Source organism: Mandrillus leucophaeus, unplaced genomic scaffold (assembly GCF_000951045.1).
Source record: "Mandrillus leucophaeus isolate KB7577 unplaced genomic scaffold, Mleu.le_1.0 Scaffold51, whole genome shotgun sequence".
Lineage (NCBI taxonomy): Eukaryota > Metazoa > Chordata > Mammalia > Primates > Cercopithecidae > Mandrillus > Mandrillus leucophaeus.
In genome coordinates, this window is record NW_012105475.1 from 6453663 (window position 1) to 6468572 (window position 14910).

A 14910-nucleotide genomic window follows, 5' to 3' on the forward strand; every position below is an offset into this window, starting at 1 on the left:
AGAAAGAAAGAAAGAAAAATCTGAATCATATACAGATCTGAATATAGGTAAACAATTTTGAGAAGACTTACAAGATATCACCTCTTTAAAAAATTTCTATTAGTAATGCTACTTTATGAAAAAGCTTTTAAATTTATGAACCTATTTTTAATAAAATGAAAAGAGATTTTCACTTTAAAACAACGAAAAGACCTAAAAACTTAAGTAACCTCAAAGTTATAAGAAAACCATTCTTCCTGAACTATCTAAAGACACTTCCATAAACTATTTTCCTATTAAATGCCTTTAAAAACAGTAATACGGGTTTCATGTCATTATATTGCATTATAGACATTACACAAATTATTTTGCTTTACTAATTTGAAGTGCAAAATTTTCTCTTGAAACAACTTCGGACTTGTATGTTCATGCTGACATTTTTATCACAATTCAATTTGATAAAATTTTACATTTTAAATAGTACCGTTTTTTTCATGTACTAAATAAAAGCCCTTTAATCTAAGAAGCTAAGACTGCAAAGGGATACTTAGTACTGCTTAGGTTTCTAATGTGCATGAAAACAGCAAGTTTTATTTATTAATGTAATTTACCTATTTGAGACAGAGTCTCACTCTGTCACCCAGGCTGGAGTGCAGTGGCAAGATCACAGCTCACAGCAGCTTCAAAAGCTCCTGGGCTCAAGCAATCCTCTTGCTTCAGCCTCCCAAGTAACTGGGACTACAGGCGTGCACCACCATGCCAAGCTAAGAAAGCACATTTTAGTGAAAACTTTTAAGTAATTCTAGAGTAAAAGTTCAGGGTTCAGATCCTTGTTCTTGGTAGTTACTAGATGCACGGCCTTAGGCAAATCACCAGAACTCTGATTCTGTTTCCTGACCTAAGCATTCTAAAAAATGGCTATCATCACCTCCATCACTTGGGTAGGTACAAGGTGCTATATTACTGCTCAAAAAGTAGCCACTCAGTAACTCTTAGTAACTTCCATTCTCCTTTCTTACTAGTATCAAACTAAGATCAATGCACTAATCTAACAAAACAGTCAATCAATAAATGTTCCCAAGGTTAAATACAGGAATAAATTCAAATCATAGACAAACAAAAGATGAAAGAAACAAGTTAGCTAATATTTGTTCAAATAACATACTCAAGACATATCTATGCCTCAACTACAGTTAACTGCTAGTCAGCAATAACCACATGACCTTCCTCACTTCAGAGAAACTTAGAGGTTGTAAAGTCCATCCAATGCTTAAAATTAAGGGACAGAAATGCAGGGTTCAGGAAAGAGTGCATGCAATTTAGAAGAATAACCAAATAGCCACAATGTTTCTGCAAAGATATAAATTCCAATGCAGTGCACTTACACTTCTGACCTTTAGCTCCAACATACTTCAGCACTAGTACGTTACACATAACCCTCTGCTAACAAGTAGTATTTTCCAAAACCCATTTTTTTCTTACTTCATCCATTTGGCTACTTCACGAAAAGCAGAAAACTTTATATTCCTAATTTGTATTTCTAATAGCAAGAAATTATTACTATTATTATTATTATTATTTTGAGACAGAGTTTCATTCTTGTTGCCCAGGCTAGAGTACAATGGCGCAATCTCAGCTCACTGCAACCTCCGCCTCCTGGGTTCAAGTGATTCTCCTGCCTCAGTCTCCCGAGTAGTTGGGATTACAGACATGTGACCAGCTAATTTTTTTGTATTTTTAATAGAAACAGGGTTTTTCCATGTTGGTCAGACTGGTCTTAAACTCCCGACCTCAGGTGATCCACCCACTCAGCCACCCAAAGTGCTGGGATTAATAAATTATTATTCTTTTCTCCTTGCTATTGTAGTTACTCTAAACTGTACAGTCTAAAGAATGGATTTCTCCTTTTTCCATCAAAAAAAGGATTACAATTAGAAACAAAATATACTGAGTGGTAGATACCATGTATATACAATGATCAAAATTCAAACCAAACACTTAAGATGTGTAGATTTAATTGTATAAATAATACTCCAACTTTAAAAGTTCATATTAATCACAATTTCATAAAAAGGTTGAATGAGAATATACATTTGAAGGAATATTTGAAGAAATAAAACCAACAACCAGCTTTTCAAAAAATAAACAAATATTACAAGGGAAAAAAACAGATCCAGGGAGAACCTAGGGATTAGAAGATACTAAAGGGACATACCAACCAATGTAATATATAAACCCTAATTCAAACAAATGAGAAACATAGGAAATCATGAGCTATTTGGGAAGCTTTTAACTCTGATGGAAAACTTGATTTCAATAATTAATTCATTTATTGAATGTGTAGTTATATTATTTAAGGTACTTTTATGTTTAAAAAAAGAATAATCTTTGGCCAGGCACAGTGGCTCACACCTGTAATCCCAGCACTTTGAGAGGCTGAGGAAAGCGGATCACGAGATCAATAGCTCGAGACCATCCTGGCTAACACAGTGAAACCCTGTCTCTATTAAAAATACAAAAAAATTAGCTGGGCGTGGTGGTGCGTGCCTGTAGTCCCAGCTACTAGGGAGGCTGAGGCAGGAGAATTGCTTGAATCTGGGAGGCAGAGGTTGCAGTGAGCCAAGATAGCACCACTGCACTCCAGCCTGGGTGACAGAGCGAGACTCCATCTCAAAACAAAACAAAACAGGAGTAATCTTCATCTTTCAGAAATAAATATTTAGAGGTGGGACATGGTGGCTCACACCTATAATCCCAGCACTTTGTGGGGCCGAGGCAGGTGGATCACCTGAAGTCAGTTTGAGACCAGCCTGCCTAATCTGGTGAAATCTCGTTTCTACTAAAAATATATTAAAAAAAAAAAAAACCTAGCCAGGCATGGTAGCACGCGCCTGTAATCCCAGCTGAGGCAGGAGAATCACTTGAACCCAGGAGGTGGAGGCTGCAGTGAGCCAAGATCACGCCACTGAACTCCAGCTTGCGCAAACAAGAGTGAAACTCCATCTCAAAAAAAAAAAAAGAAAAGAAAAGAAATACATATTTAGAAATACATACTAAAGTAATAACATGATGCCTGAGTTTACTTCAAAATAATTGGGAAAGTTAGATGAAGATGATTATCCATGAATTGTTGAAGGCAGGTGATCAGTACAAAGGAGTTCATTACTCTGTGCGTGTGTCTGTGTGTGTGTGTGTGTGTGTGTACTGCATTAAACCTGTTTTGGAAAATTCAAATTGCCTATTGTCGAAACTGTACCAATGGCCCAAGGTTTGTTCAAGCATCATTTATTTAGTAGTAAAAAATAAAGGCCGGGTGCGGTGGCTCACGCCTGTAATCCCAGCACTTTGGGAGGCTGAGGCAGGCGGATCACGAGGTCAGGAGATCGAGACCATCCTGGCTAACACGGTGAAACCCCGTCTCTACTAAAAATACAAAAAATTAGCCAGGCGTGGTGGTGGGCACCTGTAGTCCCAGCTACTTGGGAAGCTGAGGAGGGAGAATGGCGTGAACCCGGGAGGCGGAGCTTGCAGTGAGCCAAGATCATGCCACTGCACTCCAGCCTGGGGGACAGAGCAAGACTCCGTCTCAAAAAAAAAAATTACTGGCCAGCCAGGCGCAGTGGCTCATGCCTGTAATCCCAGCACTTTGGGAGGCTGAGGCAGGCGGATCACGAGGTCAGGAGATCGAGACCATCCTGGCTAACACGGTGAAACCCCGTCTCTACTAAAAATACAAAAATTAGCCAGGCTTGGTGGCAGGCACCTGTAATCCCAGCTACTCAGGGGGCTGAGGCAGGAGAATCCCCTGAACCTGGGAGGCAGAGGTTGCAGTGAGCCAAGATCACGCCATTGCACTCCAGCCTGGGTGACAGAGCAAGACACTGCCTCAAAAAAAACAAAACAAAACAAAACAAAAAATTACTAAAGGAATTCGAAAAATAGGCATTTCAATAGTAATTTAAAAAGTTAAGTTGAGGCCAGGCACGGTGGCTCACGCCTTTAATCCCAGCACTTTGGGAGGCCGAGGCGGGTGGATCTCCTGAGGTCAGGAGTTTGAGACCAGCCTGGCCAACATGGCAAAACCCTGTGTCTACTAAAAATACAAAAAATTAGCCAAGCATGTGGCACATGCCTGTAATCCCAGCTACTCAGGGGGCCGAGGCAGAAGGATTGCCTGAACCCAGGAGATGGAGGTTGCAGTGAGCAGAGATCATGCCACTGCACTCCAGCCTGGGTGACAAGAGCGAAACTCCATCTCAAAAACAAAAAAAACAATACTGGTAAAGATGTGTGCCTAATCCATATGGCCATATAGAACTTCAAAGTGCTGAAAAGTCTTAGATATTACTACTAGTTTGAAAGTGACATGGAAAAATTCTCTCAATTCAATAAATATGTGCTGACTACCTACCATGTATACAAACCATTGATCTTAGCAGTATAGTATAGTGGTAAGGAGAATTTCAAAAATCAGAAAAACCTAAGATTCGAATGCAAACTCTGCTACTCACTAGCTGCAATGCTTTGGGCAAATTACTTAACCTCTCTAAAACTTGGTTTCCTCACCTATAAAATAGATATAAAAACAGGCCTGGTGCAGTGGCTCACACCTATAATCCACACTTTGAGAGGTAGAGGAAGGAGGATCACTTGAGCCCAGGAGCTCTAGACCAGCCTGTTAAGAGCAGCACGGTGAAACCCTGCTCTAACCAAAACCACCAAAAACAAATAAAAACAAAACAAAACAAAACAAAAAACAGAAAACTACTGAGAAGCTAAATGAGAAAACACTATAAAATGTTGACCATTGGGCCTAGCACAATAATACGTACTCAATAAATAACAGTTCTGATTATTACAGCAACTAAGCATTTTAGTTGGTTTAGCAGGTTTTGGTTTTGGTTTTGAGACAGGGTCTCACTCTGTTGCCCTGGCTGGAGTGCAGTGGTGCAATCATGCCTCAATGCAGCCTCAACCTCCTAGGCTCAAGCAACTCTCCCAAGTCAGCCTCCCAAGTAGCTAGGACCTCAGGCATGCACCCGAACACCCAGGTGATTTTTCTATTTTTTGTAGAGACAGGGTTTTGCCATGTTGCCCAGGCTCGTCTCAAACTCCTGAGCTCAAGTGATCCTCCCGCCCTGGCCTCCCAAAGTGCCAGGATTAAAGGTGTGAGCCATCGTGCCTGGCTGGTTTAGGTTTTTAAATCTTCAATGCCTTCATGCCTTACAAGGTCATTCATGATCTGGTCCCCCATCTACCTCTTTCAGCCTTATCTCTTGCAGCTTTTCCAATACAACACAGTCACAAATCATAATGAAATATTTGTCTGACCTTTCACATGCTGCTCTCTTGGCCTGATATGCCTTTGCTCTATACCCTTCTGAGCTCAAGGGACTCCTACTTACCCTTTCTGAATTTATTAAGTGCTAAACTGACTTTTCCAATCTTTGTCATACGTCCTTGCTCTATGCTCTATATAATACCCTGTATATCCTAAAATACTACTGTAGCATTTTCCACACTATTTAAATGTTTACCCATTGTCCCTCGCACTGATCTGTGAACTTACATAAAAGATCTTTATAATAATTTTTAAAAACAAGGTCGACAGTTAATAAACATTTAAGAAATAAATAAGCCTCAGAAAAAATTATCACATAAGATATTGCTGTCATTGCTTACAGATTTGAAAAAAAAACTAAAGAGAAAAAGAGTTAATATGCTATGGTCATACAACTAGTAAATGGCTCATTAGGAAACCACATCTCTATAGTTTAAGCTTTCTTTTCTACTATGCCACACTGACCTCAAGAATCTTATAAATCTAATAAGAGAAACTATAGTATACAAATGTCTTTAATACAAAGTGCAATGAAGTATACGCTTGAAAGGAAGTTTTTCTTGATTCTAAAATAAGCTTTATTCATTATACTTCAACGTTTCTGAATCGAAAATCAGTCTATCAATACGTATATTTAATATATTTCTTAATTCTCAAAGAAACAACTATCAAACTGAAGCAGGAACCTATAAGAAAAGGCAAAATAACGTAAGCAAAGTGTTAAAATAAGTTTTAAGAGGAGAGAGAAAACTCTTATGGGGATAAGAGAGGAATAAAAGAAAAATGTTCATAGAAAACAATTAATTTCCGGCTGGGCGCAGTGGCTCATGCTTGTAATCCCAAGACTTTGGGAGGCTAAGGCAGGCGGATCACGAGGTCAGGAGATCCAGACCATACCGGCTAACACAGTGAAATCCCATCTCTACTAAAAATACAAAAAATTAGCCGGGTGTGGTGGCGGGCGCCTGTAGTCCCAGCTACTCGGGAGCCTGAGGCAGGAGAATGGTGTGAACCCGGGAGGCGGAGCTTGCAGTGAGCTGAGATTGTGCCACTGCACTCCAGCCTGGGCAACAGAGCGAGATTCCGTCCCAAAAACAAAAAGAAAAGAAAAAAAGAAAAGAAGGTATTTCCCTGGGATTGAAAGGCATGTATAAAAATGGGATGGCATTCTTGGTGGTGGGAATGCTAAGAACTAAAAAATAGAGGCAGGCCAGGCACAGTGATTCATGCCTGTGATCTCAACACTTTGGCAGACCAAACGATTGCTTGAGCCCAGGAGTCTGAGACAAGCCTGGGCAACATAGTGGGACCCTGTCTCTACAAAAAAGTAGAAAAATTAGCTGAGTGTGACAGCACATGCCTATAGTCTCAGCTACTCAGGAGGCTGAGGCAGGAGGATTGCTTGAGCCTGAGAAGTTGAGCTGCAATGAGCCATGACTGCGCCCCTGCACTCCAGCCTGAGTGACCAAGTTAAGACCCTGTCTCAAAAAGCAAAAATAAAAAGGCGAGGAGGGTGGTGGATCATGACTGTAATCCCAGCACTTTGGGAGGCCAAGGTGGGAGGGCTGCTTGAAGCCGGAATTTCAAGACCACCAGGCCAACATAGCAATATCCATCTCAAAAAAAATTTAAAAATTTAAAAATTGGCCAGGCATGGTATCTCACCCCTGTAATCCCAGCACTTTGGGAGGCCAAGGCAGGCCAGAAGTTTGAGACAAGCCTGGGCAACAAAGCAAGACCTTATCTCTACAAAAAGTAAAATAATCAGCTGGGCATGGTGACACATGCTTGTAGTCCCAGCTACTGTGGAGACTCAGGCAGGAGGATCCCCTGAGCCAAGGAGTTCAAGGCAACAGTGAGCTCATTGTACCACCGCACTCCAGCCTGGCCAACAGAGCAAGACCCTGTATCTTAGGAAAAAAAAAAAAAAAAAGGAAAGAAATATAAATCTATTCCCTCCTTATTAAGAGCTACAGAGTTTTCTGAAGGATCAATGTGTCTGGGTCTTTTAACCATTAATTCCAGTACTTTGATCTCAAAAACTGCATTTCCATAAGATAGTGTCCTAGAAGTAGAATCATTTAATACAACTTGTTTGTAAAGGCTGTTTGTTAACATAAAACCCCACTCTAATTTTTGAGACCCTATCTCTAAAAAGAAAACAAACCCCAAAATGCCATTTGAGTATCCATCTCACCCAGCATTCCTGCTTTGACCCTGAATACGGTATCTGGACTGCAGAAATCTACTTTAGGACCATGATGTTACAACCGTGAAGCACAAGAGTCAACACACTAAGGACAGCAGAGTGCTGAATGAGAAATGGCCAGCATTCATGATGACATTATTGAACTGCTAGATGGAACCACCCTGACATGACACACCTCCAGTTTTTTTTTTTTTTTTTTGAGACAGAGTCTCATTCTGTTGCCCAGGCAGGAGTGCAGTGGCACGATATCAGCTCACTGCAATCTCCGCCTCCAGGATTCAAGCGATTCTCATGCCTCAGCCTCCCAAGTAGCTGGGATTATAAGCAGACACCATCATACCCGGTTAATTTTTGTATTTTCAGTAGAGATGGGGTTTCACCATGTTGGTCAGGTTGGTTTCAATGTATGTATTTGGGAGTTCTGCTCCCAACTAGGATAAAGAAGGTCAAAGGGCAGGCACGGTGGCTCACACCTATGATCTCAGCACTTTGGGAGGCCGAGGCAGGTGGATTACCTGAGGTCAGGAGTTCAAGGCCAGCCTCGCCAATGTGCTGAAACCCTGTCTCTACTAAAAATACAAAAATTAGCTGGGCATGGTGGCACATGCCTGTAATCCCAGCTACTCAAGAGGCTGAGGCACAAGAACTGCTTGAACCCAGAAGACAGAGGCTGCAGTGAGCCAAGATCATGCCACTGCACTCCAGCCTGGGCAACAGAGAGACTCCATCTCAAAAAAAAAAAAAAAAAAAAAAAAAAAAAAAAAAAAAAAAACAAAGAAGGTCACAAAAAAGATTACTGTGCCTACTGTAGTAAGAAAACACCCAATAAATGAAAAAGCATGTGTTTTAAAGACACTGAAGAGGTATAGAAACAAAATGTCTAAATGAACTGATTTTCAGAAAAGAACCAGCCCTTCCTAAGTGAGCAGAGACCAGTAGCCATTTTTAACCCTAAGATGTTGACTATGTCTGGGAAGCATGGGTGAACAAGCAAGCCTGCAACATGCAAAGAACAAGGAAAAGAGTCTCAGCAACTTAATCAACAAAATTGGGAGAACTAGGTCAGTTAATAACCAACAGTCATCAACTTTTTAGATAATCAGATATTATTTAGTTAACTGACCCAATTTTCCCATTACGATGATTAAGTGAACTTCTACTATAACATCTAAACCTTAAGACTACATGAATATTTCTCACAAGATATGCCTGAGTCAGACCCAATAAAAAGTCAAATGGGAAGAATTATGATACTTTTTTCTCTTCTGTTATCTTCAAACATTAAAGAATCCTAAAAATCTCTTTATTAGGATTCACATATTAAGCACTTTTCAACTGGTAGTAACAATATCCCAGTATATAAGAAATACTTGATTCGATGTAAATCTCATCTCAAAGGTCATTTGGACTTAGCAAATACATTGGGTTCATCGGTATTGCTTATGACTTTAAAAGACTCATGGTCCAAATTCCACTCAACCTCTACAGCCAAAATTAAACAAAGCCAACAAGTCTATTGCTGAAAAATCTTATCACAATGTACATCTCTGGGAGTTCTGCTCCCAATTAGGATAAAAGAGGTCACAAAAGATCACTGTATCTGTTGTAATAAGAAAACACTCAATAAATGAAAGAGCATGTGTTGGCTGGGCACGGTGGCTCATGCCTGTAATCCCAGCACTTTGGGAGGCCGAGACAGGCAGATCACGAGGTCAGGAGATCGAGACCATCCTGGCTAAAACAGTGAAACCCCACCTCTACTAAAAATACAAAAAATTAGCCAGGCATGGTGGCGGGTGCCTGTAGTCCCAGCTACTTGGGAGGCTGAGGCAGGAGAATGGTGTGAACCCAGGAAGCGGAGCTTGCAGTGAGCCAGAACGGTGCCACTGCACTCCAGCCTGGGCGACAGAGCAAGACTCCGTCTCAAAAAAAAGAAAAAGAAAAGAAAAAGCATGTGTTTTTTAAAAGACACTGAAAAGGTGTAGAAACAAAATGTCTAAATGAACTGATTTTCAGAGATGAACCAGTCCTTCCTAAGTGAGCAGAGACCAGTAGCCATTTTTAACCATAAGATGTTGACCAAGTCTGGAAACATGGGTGAACAAGCAAGCCTGCAACAGACAGAGAACAAGGAGTAGAGTCTCTTGCTGGAACGAAGAGAAACCAACCAGAATTATGTGGCCTGGCATGGCAGTCTGAAATCTGAAGAAATTCCAAATACAGCAATAATGATCTACCAACTCTCTCCCATGGGACAACTGTACAGTTGGGCTGCAAGGTATAGAGAGTTTTAGTGTTGTGTGGAGCTTAGATCCCCAATCTCAGTTGCAGAGAGACACCTAATACTAGAACAGAAAACTAAAGTTTCAAACCCAACTCTGACCTGACCCAGTTCAATTTTTAATTAGAGCTAAGCAATCAGCCCCTCACCATAGTTAACTGACAAAAGAAAAGAGAAAGCGCTCATGGGTAAGGGAAAGGATACTATCTACTTCAGTCTCTACTATTTCTTCACACACAATCTCCAACGTACAATAAAAATTTACAAAACCAGATAGGAAGACTCAATATTGTTAAAAGGTCAGTTCTTCCTGATTTCATCTATAGATTCAATGCAATCCTAAAAAAATTCCAGCAAGCTATTTTGTAGATATTGACAAACTAGTTCTACAATTTGTACTGAGAGGGAAAAGACTTAGAATAGCCAACACAAAACTGAAGGAGAACAACAAAGTTGGAGGACTGACACTATCCAATTTCAAAACTTACTGTAAGACTAGTTATCAAGCATGGGGGTAGTTACCCCCAAGCTGCTGTTCTTGAGATAGTGAGTTCTCACAAGATCTGATGGTTTTATAAGGGAAGGTTTTCCCCCTTTGCTCGGCACTTCTCTCTCCTGCCACCATGTGAAGAAGGACAAATCTGCTTCCCCTTCTGCAATGATTGTAAGTTTCCTAAGGCCTTCCTAGTCATGCAGAACTGTGGGTTAATTAAACCTCTTTCCTTTATAAATTACCCAGTCTCAGGCAGTTCTTTACAGTAGCATGAGAACGGACTAATACAGTGGTATTGGTGAAACAACAGATCGATGAAACAGGACAGAGAGCCCAGAAATAGACTCACATAAAAATAGTCAACTGATCTTTGATATAAGAGCAAAGGCAATATAATGGAGAAAAGATAGCCAACAAATGGTGCTGAACTGGACATCTATATGTAAAAGTAACCTAAACACAGACCTTGCATCCCTCACAAAAATTAACTCAAAATGGATCTAAACATAAAATGCAGAAATATAAGATAACAAAGGAGAAAAACTAGATGACCTTGGGTATGGCAATGACATTTTAAGTATACCAAAGGCACAATTCATGACAGAAATAACTGATAAACTGGACTCCATTAAAATTTAAAATGTCTGCTCTTTAAAAGATACCGTTGGCCAGGCATGGTGGCTCACACCTGTAATCCCAACACATTGGGAGGCAGAGGCAAGAGAACTGATTGAGCCCAGGAGTTTGTGACCAACCTGGGCAATATAGGGAAACTTCATCTCTACAAAAAATTTAAAAATTAGTCAAGCACAGTGGTGTACCCTTGTGATCCCAGCTACTAGGAAGGCTAAGAGAGTATGATTGCTTGAGCCCAGGAGGTCAAGGATAGACTGAGCACTGATCACACCACTGCATTCCAGTCTGGGTGACAGAGCACAACTTTGTCTCAAAAAAGAAAAAGCGTATAAGAAGAAGTATTTTTTGGACTGGGCACGGTGGTTCTTGCTTGTAATCCAGCACTTTGGGAGGCCAAGGCAGGTGGATCACTTGCACCCAGGAGTTTGAAACAAGCTAGGATGACACAGCAACACTCCATTTCTATTTTTATTTAAAAAAAAAAAAATTTTTTTTTTTAAAAAGATACTGTTAAGAGAATGAGAAGACAAGCTACAGGCTGGAAGAAAATACTTACAAAATAAACATCTGATTTGAAAACTGTTAACCTGGTTGGGCACAGGGGCTCACGCCTGTAATCCCAGCACTTTGGAAAGCTGAGGCGGGTGAATCACCTGAGGTCAGGAGTTCGAGACCAGCCTGACCAACACGGAGAAACCCTGTCTCTACTAAAAATACAAAATTAGCTAGGCATGGTGGTGAATGCTGGCAATCCCAGCTACTCGGGAATCTGAGGCAGGAGAATCACTTGAACCCGAGAGGCGGAGGTTGCAGTGAGCTGAGATTGCACCATTGCACTCCAGCCTGGGCAACAAGAATGAAACTCCATCTCAAAAAACAAACAAACAAACAAAAACACAAACACACACAAAACTGTTACCCAAAATACCCAAAGAACTCTTAAAACTCAATAAGAGAACAGCCTGATTAAAAAATTAAAATTAAAATAAATAAAATAAAAAATGGGCAAAGGATTTCACCTAAGAAGATATACAAACGGAAAATAAGCACATGAAAAATATTCCGTATCATATATTAATAGGAAATGCAAATTAAAACAGTAACATACCACTACAAGCCTATTAGAAAGGCCAAAACCCAGAACACTGATAACACCAAATGCTGGTGAGGATATGAAGCAAGGCAAACTCTCATTAATTGTTGGTAGAAATGCAAAATAATACAGCAACTTTGGAAGAGAGCCTGGCAGTTTCTTACAAAACTAAACACACTCTTACCATACGATCCAGCAATCAAGCTTCTTGGTATTTACCATCAAGGGCTGAAAACATGTCCTCACAAAAACCTGTACACAGTAGCTTTATTCATAATTGCCAGACTTTGAAGCAACCAAGATATCCTGCAGTAGGTGAATGGATAAACTATGATACAGCCAGACAACGGAATATCACACAGAGCTAAAAAGAAATGGGCTTTCAAAGCCATAAAAAGACATGGGAGCCCAGCTCAGGGGCTCATGCCTGTAATCCCAACAATTTGGGAGCCCGAGGCAGGTGGATCACTTGAGGTCAGGAGTTCAAGACCAGCCTGGCCAACACGGTGAAACTCCATCTCTACTAAAAAAATTAAAATAAAAAATTAGGCCGGGCGTGGTGGCTCACACCTGGAATCCCAACACTTTGGGAGGCTGAGGGGGCAGATCATTTGAGGTCAGAAGTTCAAAACTAGCCTGGCCAACATGGTGAAACCCTGTCTCTACAAAAAATACAAAAATTAGCCAGGAGTGGTGGCGCACAACTGCAGTCACAGCTACTTAGGAGGCTGAGGCAGAGAACTGCTTGAATCCGAGAGGTGAAGGTTGCAGTGAGCAGAGATCACGCCACTGCACTCCAGTCTGGGGGACAGGAGTGAGAGTCCATCTCAAAAAAATAAATAAAATAAAATAAAAAATAAAAAATTAGCCGGATGTGGTGGCACATGCCTGTAGTCCCAGTTACTCGGGAGGTCGAGCAGGAGAACTACTTGAACCTGGGAAATGGAGGTTGCAGTGAGCAGAGATCACGCCACTGCACTCCAGTCTGGGGGACAGGAGTGAGAGTCCATCTCAAAAAAATAAATAAAATAAAATAAAAAATAAAAAATTAGCCGGATGTGGTGGCACATGCCTGTAGTCCCAGTTACTCGGGAGGTCGAGCAGGAGAACTACTTGAACCTGGGAAATGGAGGTTGCAGTGAGCAGAGATCACGCCACTGTACTCCAGCCTGTGTGACAGAGCAAGACTTCATCTCAAACTAACTAACTTACTAAATAAAGACAAGGGAGATGTTTAAGTGCATATTACTAAGTGAAAAAAGCCCATCAGAAAAGGCTACATGGTATATTATTCCAACTCTGACATTCTAGAAAAGGTAAAACTACGGAGACATTAAAAAGACCAGTGGTTGGCAGGGGTTAAGGTAGGAAGAAGGGGTAAATAAGCAAAGCAGAATTTTTAGCACAGTGGAACTATTCTGCATGATACCATAATGGTGAATACATGTCATTATACATTTCTCAAAACCCACAGAATATATGAGAAAATCCTAATATGAAATACATACTCTGGGAAATAATGATGTGTCAATGTAGGTTCATAAATTATAACAAATGTACCACTATGATAAGGGATGTTGACAGTGAGGGAGTCTGTGCATGTGTGGAATTAAGGAGTACATGGGAACTCTCTGTACTATCTGCTCAATTTTGTTGTAGATCTAAAACAGGTCTAGGCCAGGCGTGGTGGCTCACACCCACAATCTCAGCACCCTAGGCAACAAAACCAAACCCCATCTCTACAAAAAACTTAAAAATTAGCCAGGTGTGGTAGCACTCGCCTGTAGCGCCAGCTACTCAGGAGGGTGAGGCAGGAAGATCGCTTGAGCCCAGGAGGTTGAGGCTGCAGTGAGCCAAGATTGTGCCCCTGCACTACACCCTAGGTGACAGAGCAAGACACTGTCCCAAAAGGAAAAAGAAAAATTAGCCAGGCCTGGTGGCCTGTGCCTATAGTCCTAGCTATGCAGGAGGCTGAGACAGGAAGATTCAACCCAGGAGTTTGAGGTTACAATGAGCTATGATAGCACCACTGCATTCCAGCCTGGGCAACACAGCAAAACCCTGTCTCAAAAAAATAAAACAGGCTGGGCACAGTGGCTCACACCTATAATCCCAGCACTTTGGGAACTCAAGATGGGCAGATAGCTTGAGCTCAGGAGTTCGAGACCAGTCTGGGCAACATGGTGAAACTCTGTCTCACCATGGTTAATTAACACAAAAATTAGCCAGGCATGGTGGCACACAACTGTAGTGCCGGATATTCAGGAGGCTGATGTGGGAGGATTGTTGGAGCCCAGGAGTTTGAGGCTGCAGTGAGCTATAATTGTGCCACTGCACTCCGGCCTGAACAACAGAGTAAGATCCTGACTCAAAATAAAAATAAAATTTAAAAATCAGAAAAAAAAACTCTAATCCTGCTCTACTACTATCTTTTCTCTAATGCCCAGTTTCCTCTTTTTCCTAATCATACTGAAAAGAAATAAAGAAAAAGTATACAGAATTAAATTATATGTACTCAAATTTCACATAAAAAAAAAATAAAAGGTTAAGCAAGAGTTACCGGATCATGGTTTCCCTAAATCAAAACTTTAATCACACGTAACTTCTTTCCTCAGCTTTCTGTAGCAGCACCATCCAAGAGAACGATCTGTGTGATGATGTAAACATTCTATATATACACCACATAACACAGTAGCATCTAGAAATGTGTGGCTTTTAAGTACTGGATAGTATGACTGAAGAACAGCATTTTTAATTTCATGTAGCCTAGTGGCTACTTCACAGGATAGCACAGCTCTGTAGCCAATCAGAGATCTGTCAACTCTTTCTCTTTTTTTTTTCTTGAGACGGAGTCTCGTTCTGTTACCCAGGCTGCAGT

At 40.9% G+C, this 14910-nt stretch overlaps 1 protein-coding gene across 1 annotated transcript in view; it reads right to left on the reverse strand.

Annotated features, from left to right (window-relative positions):
- Window positions 1–14910, reverse strand: part of ESCO1 (establishment of sister chromatid cohesion N-acetyltransferase 1) — an 88055-nt gene that overhangs the window by 14126 nt on the left and 59019 nt on the right. Inside the window, exon 8 of the mRNA XM_011996360.1 lies at window positions 9698–9800. Coding sequence (XP_011851750.1) covers window positions 9698–9800 — 103 coding nt within the window. The remainder of the gene's footprint in view (window positions 1–9697; window positions 9801–14910) is intronic.